The sequence below is a fragment of the Balaenoptera physalus genome (assembly GCF_965194825.1).
Source record: "Balaenoptera physalus genome assembly, chromosome: 1".
Classification (NCBI taxonomy): domain Eukaryota; kingdom Metazoa; phylum Chordata; class Mammalia; order Artiodactyla; family Balaenopteridae; genus Balaenoptera; species Balaenoptera physalus.
In genome coordinates, this window is record NC_138882.1 from 171,777,015 (window position 1) to 171,801,106 (window position 24,092).

General features: G+C 38.7%; 1 protein-coding gene and 1 long non-coding RNA gene across 22 annotated transcripts in view; one reads left to right on the forward strand and one right to left on the reverse strand.

The window, feature by feature from the left end:
- The window catches only part of LOC309637465, a 606,851-nt gene that overhangs the window by 81,442 nt on the left and 501,317 nt on the right, over positions 1-24,092 (reverse strand). The window lies entirely within an intron of this gene.
- Positions 1-24,092, forward strand: part of PUM1 (pumilio RNA binding family member 1) — a 128,253-nt gene that overhangs the window by 30,923 nt on the left and 73,238 nt on the right. For 12 of the 21 annotated variants that reach the window (XM_082410971.1, XM_082410952.1, XM_082410953.1 and 9 more), the window contains 3 exons: positions 4,644-4,712; positions 22,557-22,665; positions 23,632-23,810. In XM_082410971.1, the coding sequence (XP_082267097.1) occupies positions 4,644-4,712; positions 22,557-22,665; positions 23,632-23,810 (357 nt within the window). The remainder of the gene's footprint in view (positions 1-4,643; positions 4,713-22,556; positions 22,666-23,631; positions 23,811-24,092) is intronic. The other 9 variants (XM_082410955.1, XM_082410956.1, XM_082410957.1 and 6 more) reach the window with 2 other exon arrangements.

The following is a 24,092-nucleotide window of genomic DNA, read 5'->3' on the forward strand; positions in this document are numbered from 1 at the left end:
CCTGCATTGGCAGGCAGATTCTTACTTACTGTGCCACCAGGGAAGTCCCTCATTTAATCTTCATAGCAAACGTATAAAGTAGCCAGTGTTATCTCAGTTTTACAGATGGAAATAGTGAAGTGTGTATCATTCATTGATTCTGATAAGTATGGGATGTTGGGTATGGTAAGTAGGACTTCTCAAGGAGTGCACTTTAGAATATAATTCTTAAAGACTTGTAAAGTGATGCTTTTGCTTAATTTTTCATTTTTCAAATGTGATGTATAGTTCTGGGTTTATCTGTTTTGATTTTATAACTTCCTATGTGGTAAAACACCAACTTAATTTGCAAAATTATGATTCTAGTTAGGACAAGATCCATGTTAGAAGAAGAAGACAGGTGTTGAGGCTTACAAAAGAAAGTTCTGGTATCTGGGAAATGGAAAGGAAACTCAGAAGCTAGGTCATTTGTACAGATGATATTCTTGGGTGGGATGAAGTGAGGAAATATGAGGTAGGTCAGACACTAACGTGGTTTTCTCACTTTGCCTCTTTAGTAAAGGGAGTAAAAGATGCTTTTATGGGGTGGGGCCTCAGTAGAGAAAGTCCTGGATGGGTGTGAGATGGGCAACTGGCAAGTAGCCCACAGAGAAAAATAGGAAATAGTTTTGTGAAACCAGAGGTGATAAGATTATTTAGTGGAAGGAAGGAAGTATTACAGACATTTAGCAAAAGTGAAGGTGGAATTAGTAAGTCATACTAGAAATTAACATTAACCCTTCACTCAAATTGAATGCTAGAGAAAGGGGGGGAGGTGTAGAGTACAAGAACTTGAAAAGATAGTTCTGTCCTGATGGGAGCATTTTCTTTTATTATAATTTACAGCCAGCTTTTCTCCTTTATGATAGAAAAGGTTTCTTTGTTACCTGCCCAAGAAGTTTCTTACAGTCGTCTGTTTTCATCATTTGATTTTTCTTGATTCCTGAACATCTTCTTTTGATCATTAGTTTTGTTTCCTAGGAAGAATTTTGTTGAGAGTCTGCCTGGTGTTGATGACTATACCAGGTATAGTTCCCATTATAAACAATAAGTTCCTGACTAGTTAAAAACACTTTTGTGAGAGTGACTTGGTTTATCTTGTCTACTCAACTGTGGGTAAATGGTTTAAAATGGAGTTTCTGTACTAACAAAGGCTCCATTCTCGTCTACAGGAGGTAGGAGGAGTAGTGGTTCACCTTGTATGTGAGGCAGAGAGAGACACCCTGGAAGAGGGAGAGCTGGAGGAGGTGAACAGAGAGCTAAAGAGAGGGAGAGGAGACCTGAGAGCGTGAGCGAGCCAGCAGATAAAACATGGTAGGAGAGAGAATGATGGGTGGGTGGGAAGGCAGTATAGAAGGGATGGAAATTGCTGTGAGGGAAGGACGGGCAAATTTTGAAGGTAGGGGGAGGAGACAGTGGAAAGCAAAGGCGAGAAGACCAAGAGAGCAGACTCATCAAAGCCCACGGCAAAAGCTGTGAAGGCAGTTCTTCTATCTGGGGGTGGAAACTTCCTGTGGCTGCCCTGGAGGCAGCTTGATAGCATAGAAAGGACATTGCACTTTGAATTGGAACATCTGGATTTAGATCCTGGAAATGCCATCTAAACACTCTTCCCTACTCGGCAGTGGTTGGGGAAGGCATTTCTGTGAGGCTCAGTTCTAATCTCTTAAATGGGAATAATTACTGTGAGATTGTTGTAATGATTACATAAATAGGCATATTGCATGTTCTCTGCCTTCCCTTACCATTTCTACTTTATTTTTTTCATTTTTGTAGCCACTCCTACTTTTTTCTTGGGAAATATAAATAAAATTCCAACATTCTTGGTTAAAACTATTTGTAGGTTTTTGGATTTTCAAGAAACGCCTAGCATCTAGTTAAATGCATGTTTAGATTCCACAGAAAAAGCTAGATGTAGAACTTTATGTGTTTAATTTACATGCTTTGTAAACGTTAACTCTGGCCTGAAGGTTCAAAATGATTTTATCTGACGTTTGTAGAATTTAGCTAAGATGCTGTCCTCATCTCCCCTCCCCTCCTTATTTTTAGCACCTGTAGTTTAGGAGCTTATTCAGTGTGCTTACTGAAATAATGTAAACGCCTTGTACTGTGAGCCTAGCTTCTGTTTCAAGGCCCTTTGAAACTGTTTTACCACAATAACAAGCCTTATCTCTATGTCTCTTTGTTCTCATATGGCTTAAATTTAGTGTCATTTTGAATTTTGTAAATTTACATTTTTGTCAAGCATCCCAAAACTGTTACATCTTAGTGACACAGTGTATCATTTGTAGCATAGTGTCAGCTCTGGGTTTTGAAAAATGTGTAATTTAAAACAATGCGACCGGGTCTTCCCTGGTGGTGCAGTGATTATGAATCCGCACAGATTCGAACCCTGGTCCAGGAAGATCCCACATGCCGCGGAGCAACTAAGCCTGAGCGCCACAGCTACTGAGCCTGTGCTCTAGAGCCCGCGTGCCACAACTACTGAGCCTGTGCGCCTAGAGCCCGTGGTCTGCAAAAAGAGAAGCCACTGCAATGAGAAGCCCGCGCTGCAACGAAGAGTAGCCTCCACTCGCCATAACTAGGGAAAGCCCATGCACAGCAAAGAAGACCCAACACAGCCAAAAAAATAAAATAAATAAATTAAAAAAAAATAAAACAATGTGACTGTTTTTATGTGGTGACAGTTCAGTCAAATTAAGATTATTGGGGTGGTATTCAGTCAGCATGTTAATAAAATCCTTAAATCGGTTCCCCCAACTGTATTCAGGTTTGTGCTCCATACTCTACCCTCTCCCTGCCTGTCTGTTGTTTGACTCTCTTTGCATTTACCCACTACTAGAAATTGTTCACATACATTTGGAGGTAGTGATGATTGGATGAGGGGGTTTGAGAAAGTCCTGCTTCAGGCAATCAGCAGTGTTCCTCAGGTAGGCAGAATAGCTTTCCTCTTTATATTACTCAGCCATAAAAAGAAATGAAATTGAGTTATTTGTAGTGAGGTGGATGGACCTAGAGTCTGTCATACAGAGTGAAGTAAGTCAGAAAGAGAAAAACAAATACCGTATGCTAACACATATATATGGAATCTAAAGGAAAAAAAATGGTTCTGAAGAAGCTAGGGGCAGGACAGGAATAAAGACGCAGACGTAGAGAGTGGACTTGAGGACACGGGGAGGGGGAAGGGTAAGCTGGGACGAAGTGAGAGAGTAGCATGGACATATATACACTACCAAATGTAAAATAGATAGCTAGTGGGAAACAGCCGCATACCACAGGGAGATCAGCTCTGTGCTTTGTGACCACCTAGAGGGGTGGGATAGGGAGTGTGGGAGGGAGATGCAAGAGGGAGGAGATATGGGGATATATATGTATATGTATAACTGATTCACTTTGTTATAAAGCAGAAACTAACACACCATTGTAAGGCCATTATACTCTAATAAAGGTGTTAAAAAAAAAAAAAGAATAGCCTTCCTCTTTAATAAACAAGGGACGTTACCCTAGCCTCAGGCAGCAAAGGTGGCTTGTTGCTCATAACTGAGAGGACCAGTAGACTGTTGGACAGTAAAGGGTTTTTGAATTATGACTGTTTTGCATAATCTATTCCACACTTCATTCTTGCTCTTAAATATTACCTTGTAGTAATGATCTTGGAGATGAGTTAATTGAAGTCTAGAAAGATTGTTATGATGTGGATAGTACATTTAATGATAAGTAAAGTTTGAAGAGATCCTTGTGATATGTGCTATTCTTTATTTCTCCTGGTTTTCAGATTCTAGGAGCCCCCAGAGATATTCCAATATGGAGAAATGTTGAGGGCACTCCATTATATAGTTTGTAGCGCCTTTCCCTGAGGTTTATCAAAGAAATACTGGCTTGGATCAAATGAGTCCTCTAATTTGTACTTAACTGTTTTCACAAGGACTGTGGTCTTTGAGTCAGTTTTCATAAGGACTGTGGTCTTTGAGTCAGTAGCAAGGTTTAGGTCACATAGTCATCTACATACATCATTGCTCTTCAACATGTTGATCTTTACTTATTAAGCCAAAATGTATGAAATACAGCTACCGTAATTCTCTCTCTCTCTTTTTTAAAGACACTGCTTCCTTATTTATTTATTTATCTATTTATTTATTTATTTGGCTGCATTGGGTCTTAGTTGCGGCATGCAGGCTCAGTAGTGGCAGCACGTGGGCTCTCTAGTTGTGGCACGTGGGCTCTAGAGCGCGCAGGCTTAGTTGCCCCATGGCATGTGGGATCTTAGTTCCCCAACCAGAGATCGAACCCGCATCCCCTGTATTGGAGGGTGGATTCTTAACCTCTGGATCACCAGGGAAGTCCCTACCGTAATTCTTGTGTGATGGAATTTGCTTTTTCTTTTTCTGGATTATGTGTTTTTCGTGTTTGAAAACAAAAGGGAATGGGAGGGGAGAAAGCAGGGGTCATTGCTGAACGCTGCTGGTTAAAGGTAAGTGAATGTTTACTCTCAGTCACTTGATTATTGTTATTGTCTTGTCAATATCTGAAAGTAAACATAGAAAGGCTTTTCAGTTGTGTTTAATGTGTATGTAAAATTCAAGATGCTAACTTGGAACTTTTCCCTCTTCTGTTCTAAACAATAGGTACGTTCTATGGATGAACTGAATCACGATTTTCAAGCACTTGCTCTGGAGGGAAGAGCGATGGGAGAGGTAAGTGAATTGGTGTGTCAGAAAAGTGGGCCTGTTTTTAAGGGAAGGTTGGAGCTGTCTTTCATCAAATGTGTCCGAATCTAGTCTCCAGAAGTATGTGCTTGCTTTTCCTTGTTGCCATCCTCATGATAGGAGTGGGATATTGCAGAATTTTGCCAAAACAATTTCATTATAAGAAGAATGTTAACTTTAGCCTAACGTCTTAAAAATAAAACAAAATCAAAATGTGAGCACAAATTAATATTATCTTAACCAGTCAGTTGTAAATTGAGGTGTTAAAATTTTACAAAATAGTTTTATATGCATAAAATGTCCTTACCTTTGGCTCATTTTTCAGTTGTTAGGTTCTTTTGCAGTGGAAGGAAGTTTTAGATTGGCTGCTAGTCAGAATATGTTGATAACCTATTTTTAGAGCAGTGTTATTTTTGAGGAAGTTGTTTAGAGCTCCATTGTGAACAGGGAATTGTTAGATTTCTGGTGAAATAATTCCAGAAGGTTGAGGCCTGAGCCAGTCATCCCTTACATAGATAGAATTTAGAAACAAGCATTTTGGTTTGTTTGTAATGTTTAAAATGTGCAAAACCAAAATTTACCATCCATTATATTGATAGTGAAGATTGCCATAATTCTAAAAGAAAGAGGAATATAAATCAAGTATAGCAGATTTCTGGTGCTTCTAGATGTTGACAGTAAGAGTGTATTGGTGATAGGTAGAACATACAGGTTGAATTGATTGCTAAAGATGTCACAGGTTCACAAACTGGGGGCATTTGCTTGTGATTTTTTTTGTTCTGGAGAGTAGCCTTAGGTTTTTTCTTCTGTTTTATATTTTGTATATCTAATATTTAAAAGCCCCCATATCTATTTTAATGTTTTAAAGCAGGGAGAATAGCTATATTCTGGATTCTCTTTTATACTATTCATTAAATACATTTGTTCTTTGATTTAGCCAATATCCTTTGATCCAGGCACTGTGCTAGGTTCCGAGGACTCAAAATTAAGATAATTTCCTGATTTATAACAAATATTCATTGACTACCATTGTGGCTGGGCATTAGTTAAAGTAGTTGTGTTTTGATCCTAAGATTCTTGCTTCCTTGGTTATAAGATTTTGTTTCCAACTTTTCTGAATCATCTTGTGGTCAGAGTTGAGTGTCCTATCATCTTGGGTTCATGGGGTTTTGGCCTGTTTTTGTGTTTCCTCTAGAGCTTGAAGAGCAGATTGGTAGGTGTTCTTATGTTTCCTGTACCTGCCTAATATTACTGAAACAGTGCACATCAATAAACCCTATCTGGTTATTGAGTAAACGATTTTCTCACTAAATTTCTGGAGCACAGTTTGAACAGAAAGTTAACAGATGTGTCGTATTAATTATAGATGGGGAAACCACATTTATCTGCTTCCGCACTCCTGTGTTCTAACCTCGTCCATTCTACCAAAAATCTAAGCCCAGTCTTTTAAAATTAGTTACACAGAATAAAAATAATGCCCTGTTACTGTTTTATAAGCAACACTTCATAATCTTTAAAGACTTAACTCTAATTGAAGAAGAGTGAACAGAAAGTGAATTTTATTTAAATTAACAACAAAAATATTTAAAAAATCATTTTCTTATTCCAAAAATATCCCTTCCCCACAAGGTCTCCAGACCGCACCTCCTTATTTTTGTTAGAGATGTCGTTTTTTGATGTTTGTATGTAATTCGTCAGACCTAGGTGTTGGCATATGTAAATAACTAAACAAAGTACATTCCAACAGTAAAGCAGTGTCACTCTTCTTTCCTTATTATTCACAAAGTAATAATAATAGCTACCATGTGTTGACCATCTATTAGGCAGATGCTAAGAGGTTTGCATGCATTATCTCATCAATAACTCTCTCAGGATGGTTCTGTTATCCAGATAAAGAAAAATTTTGCTCAGGGTCACACATCTAGAAAGTGATGGAGCTGGGACTCTGACCTGGCTTCCTCTCCAAAGCACGTGCCCTTAGAGTAAATGAAACCAATACTTATAAAATAATTGATGGTAAAAATCTCATTTTAGTAAGCTTTATAACAGTTGATATTTGGCGAAGGATTTTAAAAAATGCTTAATACACTTCCCTTCCAAAATACAGACACTTAACTGAGGTTATTTTTGGAAAGCATAACCCAGTGTCCGGGCACAAAGGGGACAACTAAGTTAAGTATGGAGTGAGGTTTTTGTACTCAAGGAACTCTTGCTTTAGCTAGTTGAGGAAGGAGTGAATACACGTGACAACAGAAAGAGTTCACTGTGTTTCTTTGTATGGTTCCTGTTTTGAGAAGGGAGTGATCAGTATTGGCAGGAATAGTTTGTGATTACTTGGATGGAGGCATAGGACTTGGGAAACGTCCTCTAGTTTAGTTAGGATTCACATAGGTATAGGTTGGGAGAATGTTTTTTGCAGAGATACAAGGGAGACGGGCACAAAAAGATGAAGAAAGCAAGCTTTTATAATAAAATAAAAAAGCATAGTTTCTAATTAGTTTAACGTCATTACATTTCCTTCCCTTTAAACAATAAAGCATCTCTGGGAGGGGATGTGTGTAAATGTAGTGTTTACCCATATAAACACTAAAATTTCAAGTAAATTGCATGGATTTATAAAGCCGGGCACAGTATTTTTTTGCTGCAGTTATCTTATTTGTGTTTGTGTGTGTCTGTGTGCTTGTGTGAGAGTCCTCATTAGGGCAGATGATACCTATGTTCAAGAATGTGTGAATCTTTAGAATTCAAAGAGAATTGCCTCGATTCAAAGTAATTGATTTCTAGTAAAGTTAGTGCTGCCTGGCTCTTGCAACTGTTTTTTTTCTCATCAAAGCCAGTGCTAGACTCCTGGAGTCACTTTGCTAGATAGTGTTTCTTAGAAATCTTGCTCAGAGGTGACTACTTAATAAAACTTTGCCTTCAAACCTTGCTGGTTGTCTGAAGTACAGCTAGCTGTTCTTAGCTGAAGGACACACTACAAGTGCTTTGCTTACCTCCTATTCTAAAAAGTCAACATAAGAAGGAAGATAGGAAAATGTCTTAGGCTTAGGGCTACAAATTATTTTCAAATATTTCATCCACTCTCCTTGCTAGCAGCCCCTTTCGTTCAACTTTAAGTCCAGTCCTGAAAAGTTTAAAGGCACAGATTATTTCTGTTGAGTATTCAAGAGTGTATCTTTGTAGTACTGAGGAAGGCTCATTGACCTGATGTTTCTGGGTTCTGTTTCTGCCTTGGTTGGTTTATGGTCTTGCATGACTTATTTATGTCCTGAAAAGGATGCATTTGCAAAGAGGATAGTGGTTCTCGTTTGAAAGTACTTTGAGAGTCTTTGACAGAAAAGCCACCTTATTCTGAATAATTGGTTTTCTCACTTTTAAAAACCAAGGAACTTTTTTTAAGAGTCCTTAATGTTTTACATGTAGTAAACCTGACAGCGTTCAGGGACATTAAAATAATAGTGATTATTTCTGGAATAAATGGAATGTATTTAGGTATGTGGCCCTTCATCTTTGTTTTAGAAAACTGAAGCATAGAAAAGCTTACCCTTGGTAATAAACACGTTTGTAAACCTGAGGAATGAAATCTGGAAAGTGCATCTGTATGTGGAGTGATAATGAATCCTACCACGTTCCTGGAAGTAGAGTGAGGTGAGATGTATTTAAAACATAGCTGCAGGTTCTCATTAGACATTACATAGGAATTCTGCCTGTAAGTGTGAGAGCAGAATGGCTTGTAGAGGAAGGAATTTGACAATGATTTGGAGAGCTCTTAACCCAAAGAAAGGTATAACTTGGTGGGATGAAGAGCTCACTGGATGAGAACCCTAATGCCACCGCTTTTGGCCTTGCCTCAGGCATTCATCTTCTTTGGACTTTGCTTTTTTTCATCCATAAGACACACATGTTGGACTAGATAGTTTTCCAGGACCCTTTTAAGTCTAAGATTCTTGGAGTTTGCCCTTATTTCTAGCTTTAAAAAGATAGAAAATAAGACTAGTTCTCCTTTTTCTAGGATATGCCAGAGGGTATCTAAAAGATGGGTTTTTTTAGAGTGTGATGTAGAGGTTCTGTAAGTTTTCATTGGGTTCTCTAAGTGACTCATTCACTGTGCAGCCACATAAGACATTGAAGTGTCTGTCCATCAGGGCTCATAGGGTGGTAATTGTGAAATCGGGACAAGTAGGAGCCTAATGTGGATACCAAGTCCACCATCTTTCCACCATGGCATGATGGCTCACAGAATTGGAGGCTTTTGGGTAGCTAAAAGTACTTTTATGATCCACAGCCCTAGAGGGGCTAACCTCACACTGTAAATTCCTTGCAGTTACGGTCCCATAAGAGTAACTCAGCTGACTCTAAACTGGGTTGAATTTTGGAAAGGAGATGTGTTGTCTGCTAGCAAGATCATGCAGCCTTTCTTGCAGAAAGGATGAAAAATAAATAGAGCCTGTGGTGCATTATAAAAATATCTGACCAAGCAGTGTAACACATCCTTTTCCCCCCAGAATGCAGCTTTTGAGTATGCATAGGAATGGTAAAAGCTGCCTAGTTCCATTAACTTTGTATTAATACCATTTGGTTGTTGGGCATTTTTGACATTTTGTTATTAAAATGAAATGGTTCCTTTAGAGAAGACATAGCTAGCCAGGCCAAGTGATCTGGAGGAAGTTAATAACTTTCCTTTATTAGGTTAATGACCATGTTAGAGGTGAAGTGACCTTTTTATGAGTCTTGTTTTGGAAGTTCCTGGGATCAAAACTATTATGTTTTGGGATTAGGATTGGGCATTTTGAAGAAGATGATAAGAAGGTATCTTCTAACCCTGTGAACATGGGTGCATCTGACATTTAGAACCTGGTGCCCAGTTCTGTCCTGTCACTTTGAGACCTGTGTGGAACCCCACACATTCCAATATCTGCCTTCTGTCCTGCACTGGGAAGAATGGGTGGACTTAACGACTGTATACGTTAAGCCATCTTGGAATGTTTGAATGCAGTAAAACATGCTTGAATGTTTGAATGCAGTAAAACATGCTTCTGTGCATCAGGAAATAGCTGATCCACATGCTGCTTTATCTGTCTTCATTAAATTTCTTCCCTTTTATCCTCCTTTGTCTAAAATGTTTTTATTCTTTTTATCCACATCAGTATGCTTTATTTGAAAGTAAGCTAATTAACTACAGTAATACAGTAACACTTTTCAAAACACTTTGGCATTGATTTCATTACCTATGTGAATCTCCCAACAGATTTTTGAGAGACACGACTATTTTTACATGAGGGGAAGTGAGTTCTAAGGTCAAGTGACTCCAGCTAAGATCATAACTGTCAAGATGTGGATTGACATCAAGTTCTATTTCATTAGGCTCAGAAATAATAATAGGTGCAGTCTATTGAACATATATGATTTTCCAGGTGCTGTACTAATCACATATACATTATTGTCTTCACAGTGGTCCTACAGTATTAGGATGTCCTTTATATACTGGGCAAACAGGGATTATAGAGGTTAACATGATCATGAGCCAGCTGTTTAAACCCAGCTCTCTATCACTCCAGATCCTGAGCTTTTCTACTGTTCATTTCTGCATGTCCAGAGCCTACCCAGTATTCAGTCCAGCTTCAGTTATCAGCTCTTCTATGAAAGCTTTCTTGCTCTCACCAACCAGAAGCTACAGAGGGGAATTCAGTAGCACATTATTGATTTATATCATTCTTATGGCCCTAATTTATTTTATATATAGTGATTTGTGTAAATGTTTTCTATTTCCTTGCACATAAGTTTGCTGAGGGCAGGGGCTTCAGCTAATATGTACTTTGTAAACAGTGGCTGCCTAATATATTGTGTTGAATAAATTGTGTACCAGTAAATATTTTTTTCTAAGTATGGATTCCTCTTTATTTTCTCTTTTACATCAGAAGTTCCCCCCAAGGGACCTCAGTTCAATTCAATAAATATTGCCTGTATTCTCTATTCATATTACTTTTCCACCCTCAGGGATGTGGGGGTGTGAAGGGGACGATGGGGAGCGGACAAAACTGAAAAGCATTTATTCAGTCCTCTCTGCAAATCTTTACATTTTTGAACTATTCAATAATTATTTTACGAAGAGTACATAGGATGAATAGCATGTCAGCAATGCTGTTATCCAAATAGAATCTTATATAAGGGCATTTATTATAAAGGATCTTTTATTTAATGTAGTTGTAATCATAGGACACTTTCTCTGGGCCATCTGCTGGGGCATGGAAATATCCTCATATATATACAACCAGCCATAATGGTGTTTAGAAAATTGGAATTGCTGTTGTTATATTTCTTGTTCAAGCTTGTATTAAACTATGTTGTGTGTAATTCTTTCTTGTTTACTTTTGTTTTGCTGATGAGGAACCAGAACACCAAAATTAATTCATTGTCTCTTAATTAATTAATGAATTCTGTGGTCCTCATTATAGCAAAATGTGTGGAATAAATAGTTTATTTTCTGTGTTGGTCTTCCCTGTATACATGCACATCTGTGATATACATGCACATCTGTGAAATTTTCCACTCCTGGAACACACGAAAGAGGGAACCTGTCCATATCTGGCATACTAAGACACTTCTTTTGTCAATTTAATAATTAAAAATACCCTGAGGCTGACTGGATGTGTGGTGGGTTTGAGTGTTTGGTCCCATCTTGAGGCAAAGGACTCTTTATCCTCTCTTTTTTTTTATAAATTTATTTGTTTATTTTTGGCTGTGTTGGGTCTTCGTTTCTGTGCGAGGGCTTTCTCCAGCTGTGGCAAGCAGGGGCCACTCTTCATCGCGGTGCGCGGGCCTCTCACTGTCGCGGCCTCTCCCGCTACGGAGCACAGGCTCCAGATGCGCAGGCTCAGCAGTTGTGGCTCACGGGCCCAGCCGCTGTGCGGCATGTGGGATCTTCCCGGACCGGGGCACGAACCCGTGTCCCCTGCATTGGCAGGCGGACTCCTAACCACTGCGCCACCAGGGAAGCCCTATCCTCTCTTAATTGAGCTGTTTGCTTCCTGCTTTGGGAATATGAGGGGGGTAGGTCATGAAGCAATCTAGATGTTTTCATGGTTTTATTCATGAACTTTACACATTTCCTAAGTGATCTGGAGGCTTATCTTTTACACACTGGGCTCTCAGGTACTATTGCAAGGAATCATTTATATAATTATTTAAAGTCTAGACCTAGTATAACTTTAATATGGTTATGTTATAGATCAAACCATGTAATTTATACTTAGATAAAAACAAATGACATTATTTATAGGGAACTTAAAGGTGGCCGGGATAACATAGTCTTCTGTTTCCTTACGTGCCTTTTCTATATCGTGCAGAAAAGCCTGGTTCACCTGGGGAATATCTTCATTTTCTGAACATAGTTTACTGTTCGTGAAGTTTTATGAAGATATCAGAGAAAAGAAACTTCTTTTGGCTCTGTTCCAATAACTTGAAGCGGGAAGGTATAAGGAAAACTTTACCTTCAGTGGCTTCAGGAAGGGATGTGCAGTGGAGAAGGGATTAGTGTGGAGCTTGCCCCAGGTTAATTTACCACAAAATATTCATGGAGCTTGAGGTGCTAACAGTATCTCTGAATTTTTTATTTTTGAAGGGCATGCTTTCTGAAAGAACAACCAATGTCTTCTGTGTGTTTAGTTTCAAGGATGAAGTTGTTAACAGTGATTGTGATTTTTGTGTGGTAAAGAACACTGGGAAACCCCTGTGCTCCTTTGAAGACAGTGCGTTTTTGTTTTGTTTTGTTTTGTTTTGTTTTCTTTGGCCGCACCTCGCAGCATGCGGGATCTTAGTTCCCCAACCAGGGATCGAACCCCTGCCCCCCTGCAGTGGAAGCGTGGAGTCTTAACTACTGGACCGCCAGGGAATTCCCCAGAGTGCATTTTTGAGTTTAACAGTAGTCATCAATTAAAGAACTGTTTGCAATTCAGTCTAATTTGTGGTGGTCCTAAAATTTAAGAGCTACCAAATTCTTCTTATCTCTACTTGATTGCTCTTTTTGCTCTTACTGTTCCCCAGCAACTCGCAGTGGATCCTCAGGACAACCTTAAAACTTTTCCCATTGGAGTTGTAGACTTAAACTTGCAGCACCATATTCTTACATACTTGGATCCTGTTTTCAGCTAGGCTTTGGACCCAGCTGACTCTGTGGAATAGATTCCTGATTAAAATAACTTCAGTGGTAGACTGGCTTATGTATACTTAGTGACTTCATTCTTGATCATCATAATGGGCTATGAATCTTTCCTTTTGAAATTAAATAACTTAAAAAAAAATGCCTTGAAAGTTGAGAGAGGCATCTAAGCAGCAGTTTGTACCTTTCCAGCTCCCATTTCCACAGGTCCCTTCTTTTACCATTTTATGCCTAGGTTACTACAGTGACCTCTTTGCTTAGCCTCCCAGCATCCATTTGCTTTCCCTCACTCTTTTTTGTAAAGGAATGTGAAATTAATCTTTTTTTTTTGGCCACGTCTCGCGGCAGGCAGGATCTTAGTTCCCCAACCAGGGATTGAATCCGTGCCCCCTGCATTGGAAGTGCGGAGTCTTAACCACTGGACTGCCAGGGAAGTCCCTCAAATTAATCTTTTAAAATGAATTTTTATGATTTTACTCCCTGTTGCTGCCTGTTGGATTAGAGCCCAGCTCCTTGGTGCTCCATAAAGCCTCACTGGCAGCTGGACTAGTTGTGCTTTTTCACCCTCTCCTTACTGCGCCTCTAGTTGGTGGCGGGATTCCTTTTTTATTGGTTCACTTGCTTTCATTTCTACCTTTGCTCTTTGTGGAAAGTCCTTTCCGCTGTCTTCTCGCTCTGAAGTCCCCCATCCTTTAAGGTGTCCCTTGACCATCCTGTGCCCGGTACTATTCCAGTTTGATTCCTGGTAGGTTTTTCTTTTCTTTTTTTTAAAAAAATTTTAATTCTTGGCCTGTTTGTTTGTTTGTTTATTTATTTATTTTTGGCTGTGTTGGGTCTTCGTTGCTACGCACGGGCTTTCTCTAGCTGCGGTGAGCAGGGGTTACTCTTCATTGCGGTGCACGGGCTTCTCATTGCGCTGGCTTCTCTTGTTGTGGAGCACAGGCTCTAGGCTCGCCGGCTTCAGTAGTTGTGGCTCGTGAGCTCTAGAGCGCAGGCTCAGTAGTTGTGGCGCACGGGCTTAGTTGCTCCGCAGCATGTGGGATCTTCCCGGACCAGCGCTCGAACCTGTGTCCTCTGCATTGGCAGGTGGATTCTTAACCACTGCGCCACCAGGGAAGTCCCGGTTTTTCTTTTTAATCTTTTCTTTCAGGGCAGAGAACTTTGTTTGTTTGTTTTTTACTGCTTTTGTTACTTCCAGTAGTGGCTCATGCAGGTTGTGCATTTCAGGGTAAGTTCAAGTACTTCAGATGCTAAAATTTTATTTTTTCAATGGTCAGAAAAACAATATTGGTTTTTCAGATATGAGAGAGAAGGTCAAATTACCTCATATTGGCCAGGCCTAAGTGATTTGTATAACTTCATCCTTAGTGGTGGAAATGTTATTAAAGGACATTAGATACAACTATTAACAGTGTTTATTATGAAAAGTGCTTAATAACCCTGGAAAATATTTTTAAAAAATCTCTTAATTTTATATACTGCAGTTATAATTATGCAAAAAATTAAACTTCTCTTTCTTAAAAGGAGTATATTAGATTTCAACAAAAAGAGATTTAGTTGAGAGACAATTAATATGGAAATTTGTTTTCACTAGTAATCATCTTGCCACATAGACTGAAAATTTTAAGCAGTTAATTACTAGATGCTAGATTGTGATGTTGCCTAGTAAGTGAAATGTGAAAAAAATTATAGCAAATTTTGATTCTTAGACAGTTTTTTGACGATTTGAATAAAATGAAACAGAACAAAAATGTTTAAACATTTAAAAATAATCTTTACATGTAAGTATTGAGTAACTGATTAAAAAAATGCAGGATACTTAATTAGTAGATATATAAATGGGAAGTGAGAATTTAGAGGGTCATGTTCCTTAAACTTTCTGGAAGAGAAGGGAAAAATGAAAACACCATCTTCTTTATTTATTTATTTTTTAATATACTTAGGTATTTTTAATTAAAAAATGATTGGCTTGTGATTAAGCCATTGAAGATTTTCACCATCCCTTATTTAAGCTACAGTTTGCAAAGTGGATTGGAAATTATTATCTGCTTGCTTAAAAAATACTGGTTTGGCCAAAAAGTTCGCTCGGATTTTTCTGTAACATCTTATGGAAAAACCTGAACAAATTTTTTTGGCCAACTCATATCTGAAACATGCGGTGTGAGCTCTCTCAAAATTCCCACTAACTTTTGTCACTTTGAAATTATGTTGAAGTGAAATGTATCTGCTTAAGAGAAAATGCTTATTTGTAGTGAATTCTGTACCACCATAATCTCAATTTGTATTTATTAAACAGTTCTAAATCATAATAAAAGTGTATTTTGTAACAAGTCATCCATAATCCCACATCAACGAGCACCTATTTCAGTTTTTATTTTTCTTTCCAATCTTGATCCAAAAGGGAAGGGTGCATGAGGAGAAGCAGTCTTTTCGTGTACAATTTTGTATTTTGCTTTTAAAATTTAATGTTATTTTATAAATATTACATATAGTCCTGATAGCTGTTTTGGGTGAGCTTGTATTGTTGCATATAGTTGTACCTTATTGAACATTTAGTTTGCTCCCAACTTTTTTGCTCTTACATTTTGAATGTGAAGCTTTTTTTCCCTTTTGAATTCTTTAATGTTGAGATAAATTCTCAGGAATGAACATGGCTTTTTCCAGCTTTTTAATTTATTATTATTATTTTTAAAATTTTTATTGAAGTGTAGTTGATTTACAATGTTGTGTTAATTTCTGCTGTACCGCAAAGTGATTCAGTTGTACATATATGTATTCTTCTTCATATTCTTTTCCATTATGATTTATCATAGGATATTGAATATAGTTCCCTGTGCTATACAGTAGGACCTTGTTGTTTATGCATCCTATATATAATAGTTTGCATCTGCTAACCCCAAACTCCCAACCCTTCACTCCCCCACACTCGCCTCCCCCTTGGCAGCCACAAGTCCATTCTCTATATCTGTGAGTCTGTTTCTGTTTCATAGATATGTTTATTTGTATTGTATTTTAATTGTAGTTTTGTTTGGATATATGCCCAGGAGTGGGATTGCTGGGTCATACGGCAACTCTGTTTTTAGTTTTTAACTTCCATACTGTTTTCCATAGTGGCTGCACCAATTTACATTCCCACCAACAGTGTAGGAGTTGAACATGACTCTTACTGTATATTTTTTCAGAACTCTTTCCAAAAGAATTGTCGTAACAGTGAATGGATATTTGTACCTTTTTTTAAAAGCCTTGTAAAGGATATCGATTTATTCTTTTATATTTAAACCGTTTCTTGTTAAAGCTTTAGTAGTAACTTCTGTGTGTAGTTTATAGTATTTATTATGAACTGTCTCACTAGATTTCACAACAACCCTCTATGGTATGGAGGGCCAGGTAAATTCCCTAGGGCATTAAGATTTTGAGAAGGGATTTCTGAAAATTACACAGTTTTCACAGTCAGAGCTTTGACTAGAACATGTGACAGTGTTTACCAATAATACTTCTTTATTTCTATCAGTACTGAGCGGTCCTTTCTCTGAGTTAATATCAAGTTCTTTTAATGTAATGAGAATATTTATCAAGAGATTAAAAAATTGGGGGGGGGCTGTATCTTACCAGCTAGTTAAAATATCAGGTATTTGACTCCTGCATTGGCTACATTCCAATGAAACTAAGCTTGTGTTGGAAGTTTGCATTGCCACGTGAGATGATTAAACCTGTTCATGCGTTCGGGGCTGTAGCATCCCTGTGAACAGTACTCCTTAAGAAGCCAAATTTCTGCTCTGAGAGATAGCTCTGTGCAGCCTTTGTTGTGTGTAAGCAGTCCTCTTGAGCACAGAGTGCTTATTGGAGTTTCCATCTATGCAAATATTAATGGTGGTATGGTCAAACACATCCAGTCTTTAATAATCAGCTTGCCTCTTAGTTTTCGCAAAGCTCTAATCATAGTTCTTCCTGCAGTGTTTTGTTAGGGCTCCTAATTTTATAGATTTACACTGAAGTGGGCTGGGTGATGTTGTGCTCACATCTGCTAGCTGAGTACACAGGAGCATTTCATTGGCTATGCCAATAGTAGTGTGAAGTCTATTGGTTACTACTTTGTTATTAAATAATATTAGCAGCTAATTCTTTGATTGATTACTCTGAGTCCAGCATTGTACTACTCCTTTACACACTATATTATTTAATGTTCATAACAGTTCATTTTATAGGTGAGAAAACAGGCCTAGATGAGTTAAATTCACACAGTTGGGATTTGAGACCAGTTTTTGTTGTTTGTTTTTTAAAATGATTTCAGAGTAGTTGTGTGTGTTTACTACTATATTACTTCTTAAAATAAGAAGCCTAGAGGTTTTTGATGTTCTCAAGCCTTTTAGTTTATTGTCTCCACCTCTGTTTAAAGGACTCTTAGTAGAGGTTAATGTTGTGGTCAGTTGTGCAAGTGTGGCTTTGTGTATTGTCTTTTCTGTTAGATGATTAGAAAAAAAAGGTGTTTCCAAACACAATTTAGAGGTTTCCCAAGTGGCTAACATTGCTCATAAACCAGTGCTTGATTTCCACTTTGTTCTCCAGAAGCCTCATGAATAAGCTTACTGATTTCTTTACTCTCCTTAAGTCTTTTCTTTTGCAAACCTGTGGTTCAAGCTGGGATAAATAGTGTATGTGTTTTTCTCCTAAAGACTGGAGAACAGATACTATTGGAGAGGCACTTAGGAATCCCATTTAATGGGACAGTACATGGAAGAGTACAAGGTCTGTTGTATTGCTGTGTCGGATGGTAGGCCCTCCCAAGCCCTGGTTCTCAGTTTGTAGGTCTTGAAAGGGATTTACTAATTTAGAGATGATTGGATTATAGAACTGACCTATACTGACTAGAACCACAAGAGATTAATGTATGAAAACTAAAATGCAGTTTACTGATTTATAAGGAGAAGTAACAACTCTCAAGTGGACAGGATAATTGTGTTCAGTGATCAGCATGTTTGGCTATAGGAGGAAGCAAAGTTCTCTTAAGTTTGCTTGGTAAGCAGTCTGAGCCAGGGAAGTTACTTGGATGTTTTTAGTGGCTGCTGTACCCAAGCTACTATCTAGCCTGATGCATTAATTGCTTTTATAAGGACAGACTTGTTTGTGCATCATATGTCCTGTCCCTAAACATGCATATTGGTTGATACTGCCTACGTCTGACTCCCTGGGTCTCCTTTGCTTTGGTTGGACCAATTTCTAATTCCCTTATCTTCCTTTAGAATTGTGAAATCTTTTAATCCTCTAATTGCCTAATCTTTCTTTAAATTGAATTTTGTAAACCTCTTCTGCGATCTGTTCTTTGTTGTCCTGTCGAACAGTATTTCCAAGTTCTTGATGGGTTAAGCAGTAACTGTGTCTTTTCATACAGTAGTTGCATTTGAATGTTTGATGATTGAATTTAGGTGTGGTGTAAGTGAAGATTCGGCAACTCCTGATGTGGGTTGGTGAACCAGGATGTTTTAGCCAGTGCTATGGATGATATAACCTTTAGAGGGGTTGAATCTGAATTTGAAATAACAATTGGATACTCATCATCACTTTGTTTTATATTCAATAGATTATAGCTCCTTTTAATACGATCAGATTTGAACAATGTCTTTATTTTAGATGACTCTTGACTGTGTGATTGCTACTAATTCTCAGTAAGCTTAACAAGTCTAAGTCCATTTAATTTTGCCGAATTTAAAAAGCCAGTCTTTTTTTTTTTTTAATACAGAAGGGCTATAAGACAAAATAGGGGAAAACATGAAATGGAACGGATGTAATTTTTTCCAAATTCAAAAAAAACACTTTGATTTTAGATATTAGAAATGGAACAAGAAGTGCTTCTTGAAAACAGACTCTTAAAGATGTTTTAAATAAAAGAAAACTCTTCCGTATATTCACAGCTGTATTAGTTATCTATTGCTGTGTTCCAAATTACCCTAAAATTTAGTGGCTTAAGACAACACGTTGTTTAAGCCTCACAGTTTCTGTAGGTCAGGAGTCCAGTCATGACTTTGCAAGATTCTTTATTTCAGGGTCCCTCACAAGCTGCAGTCAGGATTTCATCTGGGTTTGCAGTCATCTCAAAGTCCAGCTGGGGAAGGGGCTGCTTCCAAGCTTACTCACGTGGTTGATATCAGGATTAAGTTTCTCGCGGGTTGCTAGACTGAGGGCCTCAGTTCCTAAGGAATTGATGTCCAGTGACCTCTCTTGGTTCCTTGCCATATGGTCCTCTCTATTGGGCAGCTCACGGTATAGCAGCTAGCTTCGTTAAAGTGAGAAGGCGAGAGGGCGAGAGAGGAGTAGAAGCAAGATGGAAGTCAGTATTTTAAAGACAATCTTGAAAGCGGCACCCCCTCACTTTTGCCCTCTCTTACTCCTTAGGAGCAAGTCAGTAGGTTCAGCCCACAGACAGGATAAGAGGGGGAATTACACAAGGGACTGAGTACCAAGAGGTACAGATATTAGGAGCTGTTTCAGGTGCTGCTTGCCACACAGCTGAAGAGTGGAGAAAGGTATGTTTTGGAGGAAAGAGAAATGCTGTGGAAGGTCCAGAGACTCTGAGGCGCTTTGCTAAGTTTAAGAGGATAAGATAAGAGGGGGATAAGAGGGGGAATTACACAAGGGACTGTGTACCAAGAGGTACAGACATTAGGAGTTGTTTCAGATGCCGCTTGCCACACAGCTGAAGAGTGGAGAAGGGTATGTTTTGGAGGAAAGAGAAATGCTGTGGAAGGTCCAGAGACTCTGAGGAGCTTTGCTAAGTTTGCTTCTGTCCTTGCCCAGGTACCTTGATACAGTAGTTTACTTTTCTTCATTTTCAGAGCACTCTTGCAAACCATAGGTTCTGCCTTTTTTCCTCCCAGAATTGGCTTGCTACCACCTTCTTCTACCACTTCCTTTTTCTTTATCTCTTACAGACTTGCCTTTTCAGTCCCTGCTGTTTTCATTAATAATAGTTAATTGATCTTCTTGGTTACTTTGCCAAAGCATATGGGGTTTTAGTACTTTGGGGGCTGCTCCTAGCATCTATTTAGGATTTATATTTATACATACTGTTAATAGTGGAAGACACCATTTCCTCTTGGTATCTGACTAGGGTCTTGAATTTTTCAGTGTGTACTGTATGCATTGTACTGTGTCATTATATATAAGGGACTTGAGCGTCTGAGGATTTTGGTATCCAAGGAGGCTCCTGGAACCAACCCCCCATGGATACCGAGGGATGACTATTCCTTTGAGATTTGTTGCATCTATTACTACGTTGAAGTACAGTCTCCACTTTTTAGTACGTTTCTACATGTTTGTTGCATTATTGTTTCCTTTTGAGAGAATTTGGCCTGGAAACAGCCTTGCTTATATATGGACCTGCTTTTTCTGGCTTTGCAAGTTGTGACAACATGGCAAGCTACGAGGAAAGATGACAAGATCTTAGAAGTCATTTTTGAAGCCTTGAGTTCAAGGGCTGCTGTTTTCACTAAGCAATTTGACAAATTATGGACAGACTATATTTGCACATGGAGGCTGGTGGCTTAGAGAAGCTTGAGTTTTGAATAAAGATTTCCAAATTTGTGTCGAGAGGGATGAGCACCATAATGAATATATTTGATCATCTTTGCTCTCTTTCCAGTATATGGAGACTAAAGTTAACCAACAAGTGAGGTGTCCCTTGTGCTGACATTCTTTCTTCTGGTACACAGAGGAGAAGTTGATGCGGACTCCTGTTTGCTTACACTCCCTACAAAATACAGGAGAAAAATCAGAATGTTAGTTGGAAAGGGTACAACCAATAGGGAAAGAAATTCTATTTGTAATCTTATAGGAGGGCATTTTTGAGATTAAGAGGAGAAAAATAAGTTCAAAGGCAAGAATTCTAGAGTTGTGCGTTAGTACACATTAATTTTCAGGGTCCCATCTGTGGTTTACAGCTGTTTTGCCTTGGTGTAATGCCACTGAATACATTTATTGAGAACCTCCTGCGTGGTGGGCATTGTGTTAGGCCCACATCAGCAACATCTCTAATCATCACAGCAACCTGGAAAATATTTCCTTCATCAGTGCAAAGAGAATGAGGCCCAGGGCAGTCCTGCAGTTTGTCCTATGACACATCAAAGTTGTCTAGTCCAGGGCTTCCTGACTCCACTGCCTAGCTATGGTCTGGGCTCTCCCTCCCACCCCTTCTCCCTCCTCCTCAAGTTAACAGACCAGCTGTGTCCTTGCTTCTCTCAGAGAATGAACCCTAGAGGCATATTAGGAATTGACGGCTTGTAACTGCTCATCTTCAAGTAAACCAATGCGTCTGTGCAATTAAGTGTCAGACCGAAATGTGTCTTTTGTCATGACCTTGTTGGACTAGAAAATAACAAGTTAGGGGAAAAAAGTACAAGGGAAACTGCTTTGCTCCAGGTAGTAACCCATGTCTACCAGATAGTTTTATAGAGCTAGAATAAATTGATGTCGAGAAACCCAGAATTTAGGTTGGAAAGCTGAGATTCATTTTAGTGAGGGCAAAGTTGATATATTTCTTCATTATCATTGAGTTATGGGTTGTAAATAGAAAAGGTAAACCTTTATTGTCAAGGAGGAGAGCAAATGTTTTGTACTTTCTGGTTTTTTATTCTGTTCCTCTGAGAAATTCAACTCTTCAGGCGCGTTCTTTTATGCTCAAAAGCAGTGTACTATCTCAAACTTCTGAGTTTCTTGTCTGACTAGTAGCAGCTGAAGTGAAAACATAATTAGAAGAAATAAGAGGGACATTTTAGTGAGTAAAGCTGATAACCAGAACCAAGAATGATGGGATTCTAGTGGAAATTTACTTTGTAACAGGTCACTAATGCTTTGATCTTGTGCAAAACTGTACTGTGTTTTGCTTGAAAGGGTAGTTTGCATTTCTTTGGTTGAAGCTAATTTAAAGCTAGTGATACCTGCATTTTTATGAGGTGTGGAATGTTTTGTGAAGTCTCTATAATGGCATTACTAAGTATTCTTAAGATTAACTGAGGTGAGGAGATTTTTATTTCCCTTCCAGTAATGGGGGAATAGCTGTTTTGTGTTTCCAAAATCTTGGAACAGGTTAATGTTGTGGTTGGGAAGTTTTTTTTGTTTTTGTTTTTGGTTTGTTTTAGTTTTTTCTTTGTGGTGTTGAAAGTGTTTTAGTTAAACAGAATCTCTGTGTATGAAGGAGGTGAGTTTTGCCTCTGGTGTCCCATAGCTGGGGTCTGAGTTCATGCCACAGCTTGAGTAACTTTGTAGGGCCCCTTAGTATACATGTAGGCAGAAGTAACCTTTTAATAGTTGTAGGTACTTTCTTTTTCAGTAAGAATCTTCTTAGCAGTTAGCTCATAGGTCTAGTATGAATCCCCGCCTCCCCCCCCCGCCCCCCGCCTTTTAAAAATCTTGGCATAGATTAAGTGAATAACTCTAGATATTTAAGCTGAGCCTCTATTGTGATGGGTTGATCTGTAGCCCCCCTTGCATTAGGCCTCTTTGTGACTTTTACCAAACATATAGTAGTGCTCTGACCACAATCTGCGGAGTCAGAACACTGCGATTAAAGACCTTCAGGGCACGTGAGCATCTTCAGTACCCTTGTCTAAAAGAAAGTGTTGACTGCTGTACTTTCATCCTTTATGAATTCTTTAAAAGCATCTATTATTTTTAATTTGCAGCAGCTCTTGCCAGGTAAAAAGTTTTGGGAAACAGATGAATCCAGCAAAGATGGACCAAAAGGAATATTCCTGGGTGATCAATGGCGAGACAGTGCCTGGGGAACATCAGGTAATCTAGATCTAGCATCTGTACTGTGATTTATGCCTGTCTTAGAGCTCCTTTCCTCAGCAATTGGCAAGTTGTGAATTTTACATCAGTGACAAGCATGTCAAGCAATGTCCTGTCCTGTGGTATAATTGCCATGAAGGAGCTTATATGATGTAATTTATTAAAACATAATTAACACAAAATCAGGTCTTCAATATTTTACTGAAGTGCTAGCCACAGGGGAATGGTCTTATTTGAAATGACCATAATTTCAGCTACAACTTCTTGTTCTGTACTGCTGTCAGCATACTTGGAATTAGAAAATCCATGCCTGCCATTTGAAGTTCATGTTTCTTTCTCCTCCCGTTGCCCCTGTGTACTGTGTATGGGGTGATCTATCTATAAATGTGGTTTGGGCCAAATAAGTCACTGGGCATGGACGCTCTTCTGACTGACTACCCCTGAAGAAAGGGATGGGGAGAACTTGTAGAGGCAGACATACCGACAGCAGAAAGAAATGACAGTTGATAGGGAGGAAGGAGACAGAAAATTCAAAAGCTGATGTGCTGTGTTACAGCAATATAAGAATGGAACCTCAGATGACAGTGGTCATCAGAAAAGATCAAATTATGTTGTTTTAAAAAAGGCAGTAAGATCACATTTTGTTTCAGTAACATTGCCAATAAAATATATTAAAAAGAAATTCTGCTACTTGAAAGAGGTAAACATTAATTTATCCACTTAGCTAGATAAACCAGTTATGTGAACTGCTGTATTGCTCTGCTATCCTGGATATATGAGGGGTGTGTTCCGTTTCCTTAGCTTATGTAGAGTATTATACTTAGGGAAAACACAATAGGAGGTTTTGGCTCAACTGACCATGGCAGGTTTCCTGATTCCCAGTCATTGGTTTATCCATGAGACATCACTCATAATTTGTTTGAGCCTCTGGCTGCACTGTATCATGCTTGTGTATCTTTTTTGTAGATCATTCAGTTTCCCAGCCAATCATGGTGCAGAGAAGACCTGGTCAGAGTTTCCATGTGAACAGTGAGGTCAATTCTGTACTGTCCCCACGGTCGGAGAGTGGGGGACTAGGCGTTAGCATGGTGGAGTATGTGTTGAGCTCATCCCCGGGCGATTCCTGTCTAAGAAAAGGAGGATTTGTAAGTTGGCTTGAGGAACTTGTTCCTATCTCTCTCTCTCTCTCTTTCCCCTTTCCCCTAAAGCAAAACATGCCTGTTTAGTTTCCTTAGATATTCACAGCATTAAGTGCAGGGTTTTAAAATACGCTTTTATTGCAATTAGATTTCAGCAAACACAGCAGGAGATGTAAACTAAACTTTTTAAAAATAGAGAAATGATGTTTTTTTGGGACTCATTGATAGTAATGTGAGGTAAGGACTGAAATCTAGATCGCAGTTCATTGGCCTACCAGAAAACACCAT